This window comes from Vollenhovia emeryi, unplaced genomic scaffold (assembly GCF_000949405.1).
Source record: "Vollenhovia emeryi isolate VEMERY1.0 unplaced genomic scaffold, V.emery_V1.0 DF939133.1, whole genome shotgun sequence".
NCBI lineage: Eukaryota > Metazoa > Arthropoda > Insecta > Hymenoptera > Formicidae > Vollenhovia > Vollenhovia emeryi.
The window spans coordinates 692732-707108 of NW_011967233.1; the positions used below are offsets into that span (position 1 = coordinate 692732).

A 14377-nucleotide genomic window follows, 5' to 3' on the forward strand; every position below is an offset into this window, starting at 1 on the left:
TACAAATAAATGTTTGTGTTAAATACACATTTAGTTTGTATAAAATAATATTTTTCAAATATAATTTAATTATAAATTTAAAAACTATATTGGTCGTTTTGAGATAAAAACGAAAAATATGGGCAATGTAAGCCGTCACGAGATCAAAGGTGATAAATTATATACATAAGTTTTGGTATAAAAATATATTAGAAATAATTACATTATGGTAATTTTTACTAAATTTATTTAAGGCCAAATTACCTTTGTAATGGTTTGTGTTTTACACGTAAGTGTTAATTCAAAATATGCTGACCTACATATAATATAAGAAAATGTAAATAATTATTTTGTTGTAACGAATTAATGTCTTTTTGTATTATATTAGTTTACTTAGTTATATATTCTGACTTACGACGTGTAAGAGTAAAAGAGTCTTACATTAGTTGAATATCTATCGCATTAATTTATTGAAAAATTGTGGGATGGATATCAACAATGCTCAATATAATAAAACAAAAATGGATAGAATATATACATATATGTGTATATATATATATAGAGTTCTTTATTACATCATTCTTACTTGCACAGACAATGCTGGTTATTGCTTAATCGATAGTTTTTTTTTTATTGATTGACACATCGAGATATCCGAGTTACGAAACCAGTCGGATAGCAAGACTTTGGAAGGAAACCCTCTCGCAGGAATATGTCCCCTCACCATTTGCCTTATCTACATATTTATATGTATATACGTTTATACTCGGTGGCATGAAAATATCGGTACGTTTCAATACGTGTTCACGCATATTACAAAGAAAAGAACGTGACATTCTTATTTTAAGTCGCTTTACCTCGAGCAGATATATTTTCATTGCACATGAGCGCAGGTACTAGAGAAAAGATTTGGGGCACTGAACACTTTGATTGCAGCCCCGTAAGGGTATTTACAGTTTGTCTTCTTTGAAATACTTAAGAGTTTTGCAGTCGCGAAAGTATTCCATCTTCGAGTATCCGGTGAATACATTATCGATTATAAATCGAGTATTTTCAAGTGACACGGAAGTTTGTCTACTTCATCTCCATCACTCTTCTTGATCGGATGAGTCAAGAAACTTTAGTTTTGAAAGCGGTACTTTTCTTTTTACGAAACAACTTATAATTAACAAGATTACCGAACTCATTTCACCACGAAAAATAGTATGGGAAAGGATATCATGAGCGTTGGTCCCCTTTACAATCCTCCAAGACAAACGTGTACTCTTACGGGTCTTAAAATTTGCTTTTCTTTTCTTTTTTCTCTCTTTTTTTTGGCACAGTTACTAGCGAACACACATGTTTGAGATTACATTGCGATTGGTCCATGATCCTCGCATTTGGGCGTTTACGCGAACAAGAAACCTATTTGTATTTACACGTACGCCACTTTGTGGAGTCTCCGCACGATCATGACGCACTATTCCGCTTATTGATTTGAGCACGAATAAAGTCAACTCTCGCGTCAAGTTGAGTCGGGTGCCTGTATTGTCTTTTCCCCTCGGTGATCTATATTGCATTGACAGTGTCGATTTTATAGCGTTCCACCGCACAGTTTCCGACACTATTGAATCATATAACGCTTAATAAATAACCAATTGTATCGTTAATTAACAAACAACACTGCCATTATTTAACGTCGAATTATGAATTGACTATCGCAAGACTTCTAACCGGATTTTTGAAATATCAATTTAAAACTACCTAATGTATACTACATTTTCTTGTTACTATATGTATATAATCTTGTATTGCATACAGACTCTGTTGCGAAAATCCTAGTTCATAACGCGCCCCTCTAATTGCTTTAATTATCTCTTATCATGCTGCACGATAATCTTCCTCCGTCTATCACACGGAACATCTAAATAGGGATTCTCAATTTATTTTAGATTGTCTAAGCGGCTACGGTGATTAGGAATTTTGATAGAATCGCTGTCCCACTTTCGGAAGGACTTGGAAATGTTAGGTATTGCGAGTGGAACACGAAAAAACCAACGTTCCTCTCCCGGATACATTGCATCTTTTCTATCTCTTCAACTTTCTATCATTTACACAAACTTGTCACAATTTTACGTTACAGGAGTCGGTCTATTCTCCTCGCAGGAAGTACCGGCGTAGCTGTCGACATCAGCGTTCGACTCCTCCCCTGGGTTATCCATATTGACCACCGAGATCACCGGGCTCGTTGGACGGGGCCTCGATTCTCGATGGAAGTTGGGAACTGCATCGTACCGAGTCTCTGGGGTGGAACCGTTCTTTAAGGGCACCGAATCGCCAGTGGCGCCGATTATCTTCGGGGACGAAGAGGACGACGAACTCGACCGCGTCGTCCTCAGTTCGTGCTCGGCGGGACTGACCGCCTCCTCGCTGTCGTTCTCTCTGAACAGTTTCCTCAGATCGCTGCCCAGTCTTGTATCGTCCGGACTCGTCTTCGAATCCGCGGCGACAGTCAGGGCCAAGGAATCCGGTGGTTTCTTGACTCTGACAGTATTGGCCAGCTCGCTGAAAGGAACCTTGATCTCGCCCGTGGCCCACACGTCGGAATTGGGGCTGCACGAGCCACGGGACATTGTCTGGGTAGCCTTTGGTCTCGTCGAATCGTCCATCGAGTGCCAACGATGTGATCTCGCAATCGATGTACCTTGTGCAATGGCGCTTAAGCTGTTCGCCGGGATTATTCGATGAGGGAACCGTGGCGAGCCGCGTATCTTTTCTCGAGAGGACGACTGACTCGCGCTCGTCTCTGAAATGTTTCCAACATCGCAGGGTTCGAATTGAGAATATCTTTATAAGGTTTTCTAAGGAGAAAACTTTATTAAAATATTCTAAGGAGAATATCTTTATAAATTTAATATTAGAGATGTGCGACTCAAGGACTTCTTTTATGTCGAGTCGAATCGACTCGAATTTCATTTCCTTTCTCGCGCCCGAAACGAATTGAATGAAATTAAATCGAATCGTTAAAATACAATTTTTAATTAACAACGTAATTATTATTAGGTTGAATTTTAATGAACGTTAATAGTAAAAGAAATGGAATTTTGATGTGGAAAAGTAGTATTGATTATGTAATGTAAATTCGTTTTGAAGTAGAAAACATATTTCAATATTTAATGTAAAACCAATACAAAGTTCTTCATTTAATGTCGCAGCAACTGAGACAATTGAACGAAAAATTATAGATAAATTATTCAAATTTTAATTATAGTATCCAATAATATTATCCAGTTACATATTATCAATACTTTTTTGCTTGAATCCAAAGGTAAAAATTAATCACATTCTACTGCTACTTAGCTGCTCAATAGCATTTGCAGCACAGTGAATGCACCTACTGAACGTATACTATTAATATAGCCGTACTATTTTGCTTAACGAGAAATATATGTGATTTTATAAGATTAACAATAAATATTATTCGTATTCGAGGCAACTGGATTTGAAATTTTCAAATAGTTCAGATTCAAGTCATAGAAATTCAAAGTTGAATCCAGCCGAGTCTCGCTCGGTTCGGTTTAAATTTGAATTTCTATCGTTGAGAATCTAAGCTATTTGAAAATTTCAAATCCAGTTGGTTCGAACACGAATGAAATTTCGTATTCCAATAGTTTGTACATCTCTACAAAATCTGTTACTATATATTATTATTGAGTAACACGTAATGGTCGTAGGGCCAAACTGACGTAAAATTTTGGTCAAGCCGAATATGTCACGCGTGACGTCACAAAATGTGACTTATTAATGGTGTTTTCACAGCATTTGGATGTCATTTTAACTTTATTGTGACTTGCTATTCTACCTGCATGCTTAATCAATTTATTATAGGCTCCTCTATATATTGATTATATACGAATATTAATTATATATAATTTGATTATACATAAAATAGTCACAAACTGATCAAATTTTCGTCACTGACAGGTGCACGCTGAAGTTTCAGTCGAGATAATATCATTTTCATGTTCTCGAGAGTCTCGTAATCGAGTGTTACTTGTGTGCGCGATAAAAAAAGATTTTGGACCTACACCTTTCTCTCTTCGAGAGAGAAAAACGGTATATACTCGTAACGAAATTAAATTTAAAATATCACGTAACAAACGCATGAATTTACGGAAGCCGCAAAATTGCGACGTGCTTGTTTCTGTAAAGGCAAAAATATGAAAAATAATATGCGTATTTAATTGGAGTGCAATTATGATTTAACATGTTAAAGTCAGGTCACTTACGTGGCGGTAAGCTGAAATTTACTTTAGGCTCGCTACTTTCCTTGCGACGTAAACCTAGGCTCAACCTACGGTCTTCCTCGCTGGTAATGCTAATTATTGGTCCTGAACCGCATCGGGTATGGGGCGAGTGAGTGCCTTGGGCATCCACCTGGCAAGTGGAGGCAGCTTTCGCGCCGGGCACCAGACCAGCGATGTAGCCCATATGGACTCGAAGCGCCGACGCGACTCCTAATGAAGATAATGCAAGCGGGATTAAGCCGCGTATATTAAATATGTGAATAAATTATAGGAAACGCGCGAGAGCCGAAATATAAACCGCAATTTGGCAAAACCGTGAAACCCATAATGTTATATGTTATATAATACTCAATAACTTCCCTTATCAATTCGCAAACGATTACGGACCGCAGCGTGAATCGAATCTCTAAATAATTTACATTTATATTTCTCGCGAGCATAAATTTCGCGAGCGAGCGAAAGGCGCGAATTATTCCGATATATATGTAACACGCGGGCGCAGACCCAATTCCAATTTTTCATTTTTTTTTATCCTTATTTAAAATTTCCCTTAAATTTCCGTAGTTGCGCGTGCTTTTGTAAAAATGTTCCTTTGTGAGAGAAATTTACTCGCTTCTGACGTTGCGATATACATGTACGGTTAAATCGTGTCTATATCACATCGCGCTTTAAGGTGTAAAGTGCCTTTAGCCTTTTATTCTCCGGCGCCTTCTCTTACCGGTGAACGATGCCGTGGAGGTTTTCCTGCTACTCGGCCTGCTGCCGAAGAGACTGAAGAGCCGTTGAAAAACGCCCAGCCGATTCGGGCCCTCGGTCTCCCGGCGACGGTGCAGCTTGTAAAGGTCGGCCAGGCTTTGTCTGGGGTCGCCGGGCTCCAGATCCGGCTGACTGCTAAATGCTACGGTACCGCGACGTATGCCTAATTTCAACAAGAGCCAAAACTCGTACATGAAACGCGAAACCACCATTACGGGTCGGGCGATCATTATGATGGACGCGCATTATCGAGGCTTGCGGGTCTCTACTTAGCCGTCGGCATTTCCGCAAGCGCGTGCGAATTTAGACGACATTTATGCGGAAGTGAGTCATGAATCCAGCGAATGTTCGGCAACGGCAACATTCCTCCATTATCCGAAAGAGATTTATCTGTCTGCAATTGATAATTCCTCAGGGAATAATAATCAAACAGATTGTGGGAGAGACTCTTGTACCTATTCTCGGTTTGCGTTGGTCATTTACACTGTAAAGAAACTGTGTAAAATTACATAAACAATTTCACTGTTAATTAACGGAAGTGTGAATTCATGTAATTTTAGAAAAAAATAAGTTTCTTTCCTCTTTTTGTATAAATAATTGTTTATATTGAACGAAAAGTCACAAAATTCACAGCAAGTTAATTACTTACTATATTATACATGGTAATCCTTTTATCTACGAGAACATATATGAAATTACTAATGCATGCGAATATGCACTTTTAATAAATGTTTTAATTCCTATAATAGGTGTAATTTTATATGCAATTCTTTTACAGTGCAGGGTGACATTACTGGACCGAGAAAAAAGTTTCTTTAAAATCGAAGAGACTAAAATCGAACTAAGATCAAACAAATTTGAATTTTGACCTTACTGACTTTTATTTAATTTCAAAGAAATCATTTCTTTATCTTAACTAAAATTTTATTCAATCGAGACTGGAATCTCTAAGAGAATTCATATCTATGTCTTCAAATCTAGCAAATGTTTTACTAGAAGTGAATGAAACTTTAGTAGATTTAAAAAAAAACATGATTTCAACGTATCTCACTTGTTTAACCTAACTTCTTGATCTTCTAAATCTTTTTTCTGGGTGATGCATTTTTATTTTTTCCAAATATAATAACACCGCTGTCAGGACAATCGTTGATGTTAGGTTTGTCGTGACGCGAGTGCTCCAAATGTTTGCTCCACCTCGAGATCAATGGCTCTCTCAGGCTGGATTCACACCTTGGCAGAACAGCAGAAAGCAGAAATACAGAAGCCAATCAGAACTCGCCTTGGTAGTAAGCAGCACTCTGCTAACAGAAAGTAGAAACTGTCGACCACCAGCGAGAATTCTGATTGGTTCTGATTGGATTTCTGCTTTTCTGCTTTTCTGCCAAGGTGTGAGTCCACTCTTATTCCCGTGCAACGGACTATGACTGCAGCTTCAAGATGAAAGTCGTCTTTAGGACAGAAGAAGAAGAAGGAGGGAAGACACGTGTATATGTCTCTCATAGTAAAATGTTAAAACGTCAAGCCGAAACGTTCTTTGATATGCGCCGTTCGAAATTTACATTCACAATTAGCCGAGAAGATTCAAGAAGCCGCTAATATCGTGAGTCGCAAGCCGGATGTGTAAGATTGGCAAAGGCGCGCGGCGCGATTCGCATCTTTAATTAGCTCGCGAGGCATCCCAGCTCGTCGCAAACAGTGGCGGTGATACTTTGACATATGAAGGAACTCGGGATCGATAATTACTAAATATTTCCGTCATCCGAGTTTCAGGGCGCCGCGATATACGGCGAGTACGTCATATATCATGTACGCAGTATGTAATTTACGTAATGCAGGGATGTACGCTGGGTATCGCATATCATTAGTGAGAAATATTTTCCGCTACGGTGTCTTAATAGATTGGATACTGATATATTTCCAGATTTAAAGACCGCGGCTACGCTCTCCCTCTCCCCCAATACGCATCTCCTTTTCTTAAAAAAAAAGAAGAAGGGGAAGAAAAGAAAATCTTGATCAAAAGCGTAAATTGCACCGCTGCTATCAAGACCCGCGTTTGAACAGAAAAGATATTCGAAATTGGGTCGCCGAATCGCGGGCTTTCTTCCGAGAAAATGGTTCCGAAGCATTCGCGATTCTCCGGCGCGAGAGACCACCTCTCGTATGCATGCATCCACGCAAACCGGCGCGCAGCCTTTGACCCCGTTCGATCCGGTCATGGTGGATATTGAGAAATATTGGGGGTGGAACGTGCAGCCTGCGTGCAGACTCGTACCCGCGTGCGGAATTGTCTGGACTTATCGAGGGGATTCGGGGATTTTGGAGACACGAGCGTAATGCCGGGACTCCCCGGATCGATGTTACACGCCGACGAACGCGTCGTGGCTCTTCTCGGACTAATGCTGGGCTCTCGCTCGCTAATAATGTCCAGATTGGTGTCCGCGCGATCACGGCCGGGTTGATGCGAGCGATAATTGGTACACGGGTGCTCGATACGCGTCTTGCGCCCCGGCGCGCGTCGCCGTCGGTGAATTATCGGAGCGTAAATATGCACGTGCATACGACAGTTGAAAGCGAGGATATTCCGCGGGGGGAGCCGCGCGGTATTTGCGCTGCAAATGGCAAAGTGAGACGACGGGTTTTCGTGGAAAGTTTCCCCTTTGTCAGCGCGCCTCGACAGCCGGGAATGAACAAAATCAATTACGAGGCGCGCGCGCGCGCGGGGTAAAATAATCGCGAGCGATTATTGCGTTTTGTCCGTGCGGTCCGCAAAGAAAAGCAGATCGGTCGAAATGAGGACGGAAGGGGATTCGTTTCTGCGAGATCGAACGCCCACAGCTACTCGGCCCTGTGTTGTTCGAGTCTAAAGTTAAATACTTCTAAAGCTCTATTTTAAAGAGGATTGGAGCTATCGCTACTTTTGCTCACTTAAGTTCTTGCTCTGCGTTTATGTACAAAGCCTCGGGAACGTACACGTTTTCGTACAGTCCCTTCGATGGTGTTTCGAGTTGCTAACAATTTTCGCATGCATATGTGTTTTTTCTGTGGCTGCCACAATCGCTTTGTCGAATCTAATTTACGAAAAAAAAAGAGAAAAAATACGGGAAAATCTCGAGAAAGGTGTCGAATGAGACGCTTTTTCCCCCCGCTACATTAACGTCTTCTACATCTCTGAGAACTTTTCTCGCACTTCAACTCAGGCAGGCGCGAGTAAACGTTTTTCAGGCAATTACGTGCAATAAAGGGATTTCTGTCACCTTCCTTGGACGTCTGATCGACGGGAAAAGAGAGAACGACGAAGCGAGAAAAACATTAATACTTATGGTTCCTTCCTTCTCTCCTGGTAGCAAGGCTCGATTCGTCGTGCAAGTTTTGGCACGTTCTATTCCTGTCTTACGGTGCTTGCGCGTTTCGATCTGCCAGTTGCACTCTCGTCACGTTCGCTTCAAGTATTTACATCCACCAAACTTTAACTCTTCAACGTTTTTAATAGATAATGTATTTCGACGAACAAGGTTTCGGTCCTTCATAGAATCAATGCGGACCTTAACTTCCAAGTTTAGACTGATAAGAGCCAATCCGTCGTTTCGTAGAATGCCACATGAATCGGCTCTGCCGGCCGATCAATATTACGTCGCTTCTTCCTAAATTTTCGTCTAACTGTTGTATCTTAAGGGGATGCTGGAGTGATTCTGCACTTTTGCACCTTTTGCTAGAGCTAGAGCTGTCAGTTCATGGAAACATTTATGCAACATACAAATTATGTGGCTTTCGTGTACAGGTCGGAAGTGTCCCACCATTCGGGCTAACGTCCATTTCTACCAACGCAGGTTTAACTTTGATCTCGGTTTGACTTACTTGTTGTCTTTTTCTAGTTCCATGAATTGGAAAGAGGAGAAAACTTAGTTAAATAGGAATTAAATTAATCTGCGTTGGTAGAAATGGACATAAATCAGAGAACAGCATGCATAGTATCATTGAAACTCAGTTTAGAAGCCTAAAAACAAGGGGGTAACCACTTGATGTAATCGTGGGACAGTGTCTCCGAAATCATTATGAAATCTTTACGAAATCTCCGTGTAATCGTTTTGTCTTCATCTTCAAGTTTCTTCGCTTGTTAGACAATAAACATTAAACTTGAACATTTTCTCAGCTTGTTTTCGTTTTTCAAAAAAATTTACTTCTTTTAGTGAATATCCAAATATAGTTCACATCTATAAGCGCGTATTCTTTTCATAATAAGACTGAAGTATTATAGTTGCCGTTAGAACAAGAGCGAGGTGAAACGTTGATACACCTTTGCGCGCAAATTTGGAATACAATAAACGGTACATACAAATACAAAATTACTTTTCATTAAGACCACGGTTAGACTAGTGGGAAAAGTGGGAAAACAAGGAAACACGTTTTCCACCTAACCAAATGCTACAATCTTAACTGAAATTACTCCTACAAGCAAATACTTCTTAGTAAAATAAGAAAAATATATTTTGAGGAAATCCAACAGCTCTTTGAGGTTTAACAACGTCACACATTTTTAAACGTGCACATAAGAGAAAATTATTTGCAATTAGACGAGATTATTTGTAATCAGATTAAATCAAGCGAAATCATGTAATCGGTGGGGCAACATTTTAGCTAGTGGTTACGCCCTTGTTAAAAAGTTCAGGCTCTAAAGTTACAATTAGTTTCAATGATACCATGCTGTTCCCCGATTTAGTTCGGATAGTTTTGATCGTACGCATAAGCCTACAATTTGTGTGTTTCACGAATTGACAGATGAAAAAAAAGTGCAAAAGGTGCAGAATCCCTCTAGCATCCCCACAAGAAGAATCGATTCCAGGAAGATCGAACGTCCAAAATAAATTCAATTGTTTAGCGAAGATTGGAATAGAGTTGCTCTTGCACGGCGGATTTCCGCGCGACGTGGATTTACACTTACCGGACGAATCCGCGGAGGGCCAGCTAGCTCGGGGAATAACCGGCGGCAGAACGCTGAGCAACAAGAGGGGCAGACCGCCCCCGATACTTGGATTTCGTTGCGGGATCGAGGCGCTTGATGAAGTGCGCGACGGCTCCGCTGGATCTTGCGCTAGCTGCTTCTCCAATCTGGCCAATTCCAGCTCCAGCTGTGCCATCTCACGACGATAAACTCGGTTTTGCACCTCCACGCGATACTGCAACTCCCTATTGTCAAAACGTAATCGCTTTTAAAGGAGCGCCAAACTTAGAATTGTCTAGACAGATAACGCAAACAGACAAATGTGTTCTGTCGCGTGCTGCGCTTGGAAATTCGTCGATGTAAAAGTACGCGTAATAGATGTTGAAACGGTAAAAACGTAGACCAATTCACTTCGCTCGTTCGGTAGCAAATTACGCAGCGACTCAATCGCCTCTTAATTTTGCAAACATTCCATTTGTAAGGTCGACATGCTCGTTACCGGAAGATCGAACGACGCAATGCTATTTTCTCCCTCAGCTTACGCGGAAAGAAACACGTGGGAAGAGCTCGTAGACGAGATAAAGAGATATCGTCTGGAGGTCGATCCGCCTCATCGATTATCCCCCGCAGTGGGAACTTGTAGAACGATACCATCGGGGGGTTTTTACCGTCTCTTCTCCCGCGACTCTTGATTTCCGCTCTTCTCGCTTCCGCGCGAACAAGAAATCTTAGACCGAGAAGAGACCGTCCTCAGCGGCCACTCACCTTCTGTCGTCGGTGACGAATCTGCGCGTGTTACACTCGATCTTGAGACCGAGACTCTGCACGACCGGGTCGGCCCTCTCCCCCCCCGCCAGGATGTTCGCCAATTGGGGCAGGAAGAGGAGCGCCAGGGTCGCCGTGGTCGAGGCCAGAATCAGGGCAGTGATCGTGACAAAGGCCAGGGTCGCGCGGTCGGGCATCAGGTTGGCTAGCACTACGACGATACCCGACGTGATTACTACGAAGTACACGCTCATACCGATGTATTGCGAGTCGTTTAGGGCTGGAATCTTTACGTGCCTGAAATCATCAGCAGCGATTCGCTCGTGTATTGTCACATCTCCGCGTCTTGCGAGCCGGTGCCGTTCGACGACGCAATCTGACTTTAGCTCTACGGAGGGCGCGTGACGTGTCTCAACGAAGCACTCTATATAAACCGCTTACGATCAATCAAAGGACAAGCTAAGCGGGATTACAGTAATATTTCCCGCGGGAATTATACAGATACGCGGGGAATTAATGGCTAGTTCGCTTTCAAAACGGCATCAAGTATGCAGTAGATTATCTCTATTATCGGGGGAGCCGGTTCGCTTTGCGAAATCCACGGACTTGGAGACGTCTTTATCCCTAAGCTCACCTTGTTTCCCAGGCCATGTAGACTCCGACTACGAGTAATAAACCTTTGTAAACGTAGAGAGCGCTTAACCAGCCGTTCGTATGCTGCGAGCGACACACCTCCACCTGCAAAGGCAAATAAAGGCACGAATTAATTGGCCGCGGTACTTGTTAACGTTAATACCGCGGCGTAACCGTGACATTCCGGGCCATGGCTGTTGGCGCCACGGTACCTCGCCTGGGGTGGCGAGGCCAGCCGGACGCGGAGCCGGTTACCTGGGGCTGATACACCACTCCCCGGTCCTGCGGGCTTATCTCCAGGGTGAGATTCTGCAGGTGACGTTGCATCGGGTCCAGAATCACCCAGAGGGTCACCACGACCACGTCGATCACCAGGAGCATGCAGATTAAGAATATCAGCTGGGTGTCCTGGAGCAGCTGGAAAGCGCGAAGCGATAACCGTGATTTACGGGCCTGATTCCGGGGCATCGATTCCGCGAGCACGGAAGCGCGTGACTTTTCGTCGTTTCTCTTTCTCCTCTCTCTCTCTCTCTCTCTCGCTCTTTTTTTCGCCGATACAAATATTGGTTTCGCGTTACGTCTACCGATCGGGGACGGGGAATTATTGTTCGCATGCCGCAAACCTTATTCTTCACGACCCCGCTCCGGCTCCGGGTGAAGATTCTGTGCACCCGATAAGTCTTGGTGAACATCGAGCCGAAAGCCATGGAGAAGCCGGCCGATAGCAAATACACTCTGGCCTGTTGGTAAGAAACGCACCACAGATTTGTGTTAATCCTTATCTTTAGAAGAGAACGCTTACCGCTGTTGTAAAATATTATAGAAACGAGCGCATTGTAACAATCACGAAAACATTTTCAGTGCGCAATTATCGCGCATTTGTCTACAATTCTCGACGACCGATCAGCGATAGCTGCACGGAAAAAAAATCAGTGTAATTGAAATCGTTGAAACAACATTAATATTAAAGAACGAAAAAATACCGGATGGTTGTCCTAATCTGGAACATTTAGTTCGATGCTTAAAATTAAAATACATAGCAAATACACTTGAGTGAATTACTTGTGTTTGTGGCAGCCCGTGACGTTATCATTTAATTCAAGCAACTTCATTTTTTTTTAAATTCAACAAACATTTTTTTCCGCGTGCGTCGCTATTATTGCATGTACAATAAAAAAACTTGCGCTTTCCACCAGCTCGAGTCACTTTCTCTCAAAAAGATCCTCTGGTGCTTAAAGAGAAGCGCTCAAAAGCGAAGTCGTCAACGTCCCTGACGCGAAGCGTCCGGTATCGATGCGGAACGTTAGCATACATTGTATCACATAAGTCAAATCGGCGCAGATAATATTGATCGCGTCGGTGAGGACGTTAATATGCCTCGTAATGGATGTTAATCACCTTGCACACCGTAGGGTAATAACCATCGCTGTCGGACAGCGTGGCGTCGTCCAGCCCCAAAAGTATAACGGCACCGTAGACCAGGCCGCAACCAACGGCTGCCATGTTATTCAGCCTCGGGCTCGAAAGTTTTATGCTTCTGCCAATATCCAGAAATAATGGACTTGAGTGATATATCGTGGCGATTTGCATACAGATTCGTGGGTACACAGCAAGTGCGATCCCCATAAGTGAGCTGTCTCCCCCCCCCCGTTTATTCTGATTCGTAAAATCGACATATGCGTGTTAACGCTTACTAAATTTCATCGATGGTTTCATCAATTTTTTTCTCTTTTTTTCCTAAGAATAAACGATAGACGTTTAGAAAGCGTATCCACGCTGAGTAAACGTTTAAAGGTGTTTGTAAAATTATTTACAAATAATCAGACGCTCTTTCAGTCTCTTTTTTCTCAATTACGTGACGACACGCTGCCTTGCGTTGATATCGAACTTACTTGTGCTTTCGAAAGTGAAGATTAAAGGCCAGGAAAGAGAGCGCCAGGGTGACACCGACGCTGGCGATGCAGGTGATAGCGAGAAACGCGGCGGGTGCCACTGTCACCATTCGTAATCTGCGTGCAATAACAAACTCGATCACTCTGCCTGTTGCCCTCGAACTTGGCGAATTGTCGGGCGACGTTATCGAACGCGGGCGCGTAAATTAATTTAACACGTTGCTCCGCGACGTTATAATTGCTACCGCTATTGCCGCACAATACATTACGCTAACTCGTTACAAGCTGTAATTATCGTTGTCGAATTATTGCCGTGCTCGAACGTGTGTCGGAACTGGCTAAATATTTGACGCTGGCGATGATTTGAGGTACACTCGGTGTGCAGCGGCGATTATTTCATCAACACCTCGCCGGGCACGGGGAGATTATATTGTCAATGATTCCGGATTATTAAATCCGAATTGCAACAATAAGATCGGATGTAATGGAAACACCTTCCGCTGTTTGATTACTCTCTAAAAATCAATCAGTGAATTATCAGAAACAGAAAACAGTGAATAGTCACTGAATTAAAGTTACAAGTATACCGCTGCGACTTTCTTATAACTGCAAATCAGTAACTATTCGCTGTTTTCAGTGATAATTCACTGATTGACTTTTAGAGAGTACGTCAAACTCTTTCAATGCGAATCGTTTCAACTATTTAAATTAGACACATTAGTCAATTTATTAACATGCAAATTAGGATGATGAAGACACGGTTTACTCAATAACGATTCGATAGTTCAATCGAGAATGATGACACTGATAATACGTACCGGAAGACTCTACGAGCCGCCGGTACTTGCCCTCCGGGCCATCTCATAGCCTCACATCCTGGACAGTTCATTATCAGTTTCTCATCTTCGGGAGTGTAGATAGCTATTCTCTTAATATCGTGTCCTGTAATCGAAAAACTTTGCCATCAGCCACCGGAAGCGTGTCAGATTGCAGTCGGATCGTTTAGTGAATTTCATCTCCGCGAACCTCTGACGTTGGAAAAATTAATAGTTGTCACTTAAGATTAATTAATCGCGTGACTTCTACGTTCAACATTTGTCGTGCGCTGAATTTGTTTAGAGACTAAA

General features: G+C 42.3%; 1 protein-coding gene across 2 annotated transcripts; it reads right to left on the bottom strand.

Moving 5' to 3' along the window:
• Nucleotides 1-170: 170 nt before the first annotated feature.
• On the bottom strand, nucleotides 171-14377 carry LOC105567862. Of its 2 annotated transcripts, XM_012023090.1 has the most exons (11): nucleotides 14069-14377; nucleotides 13251-13367; nucleotides 12757-12895; nucleotides 11982-12098; nucleotides 11614-11775; nucleotides 11360-11463; nucleotides 10726-11022; nucleotides 9961-10205; nucleotides 4984-5184; nucleotides 4248-4475; nucleotides 171-2764 (listed from the first exon to the last, which is right to left on the bottom strand). In XM_012023090.1, the coding sequence occupies exons 1-11, from the start codon at nucleotides 14137-14139 to the stop codon at nucleotides 2091-2093; spliced, it is 2355 nt and encodes a 784-aa protein (XP_011878480.1). In that variant the 5' UTR covers nucleotides 14140-14377; the 3' UTR covers nucleotides 171-2090. The 2 variants fall into 2 exon arrangements, with proteins under 2 accessions (XP_011878480.1, XP_011878481.1); XM_012023091.1 differs by lacking the exon at nucleotides 10726-11022.

Coding starts and splice junctions, on each gene's coding strand:
- LOC105567862 (XM_012023090.1), bottom strand. CDS start 14,139: ATGAACTGTCCAGGATGTGAGGCTATGAGATGGCCCGGAGGGCAAGTA. Junction 12,099..12,756: donor ATTACCCTACGGTGTGCAAG/GTGATTAACATC, acceptor TCTTACCAACAG/GCCAGAGTGTATTTGCTATC. Junction 11,464..11,613: donor GAGTGGTGTATCAGCCCCAG/GTAACCGGCTCC, acceptor TTGCCTTTGCAG/GTGGAGGTGTGTCGCTCGCA.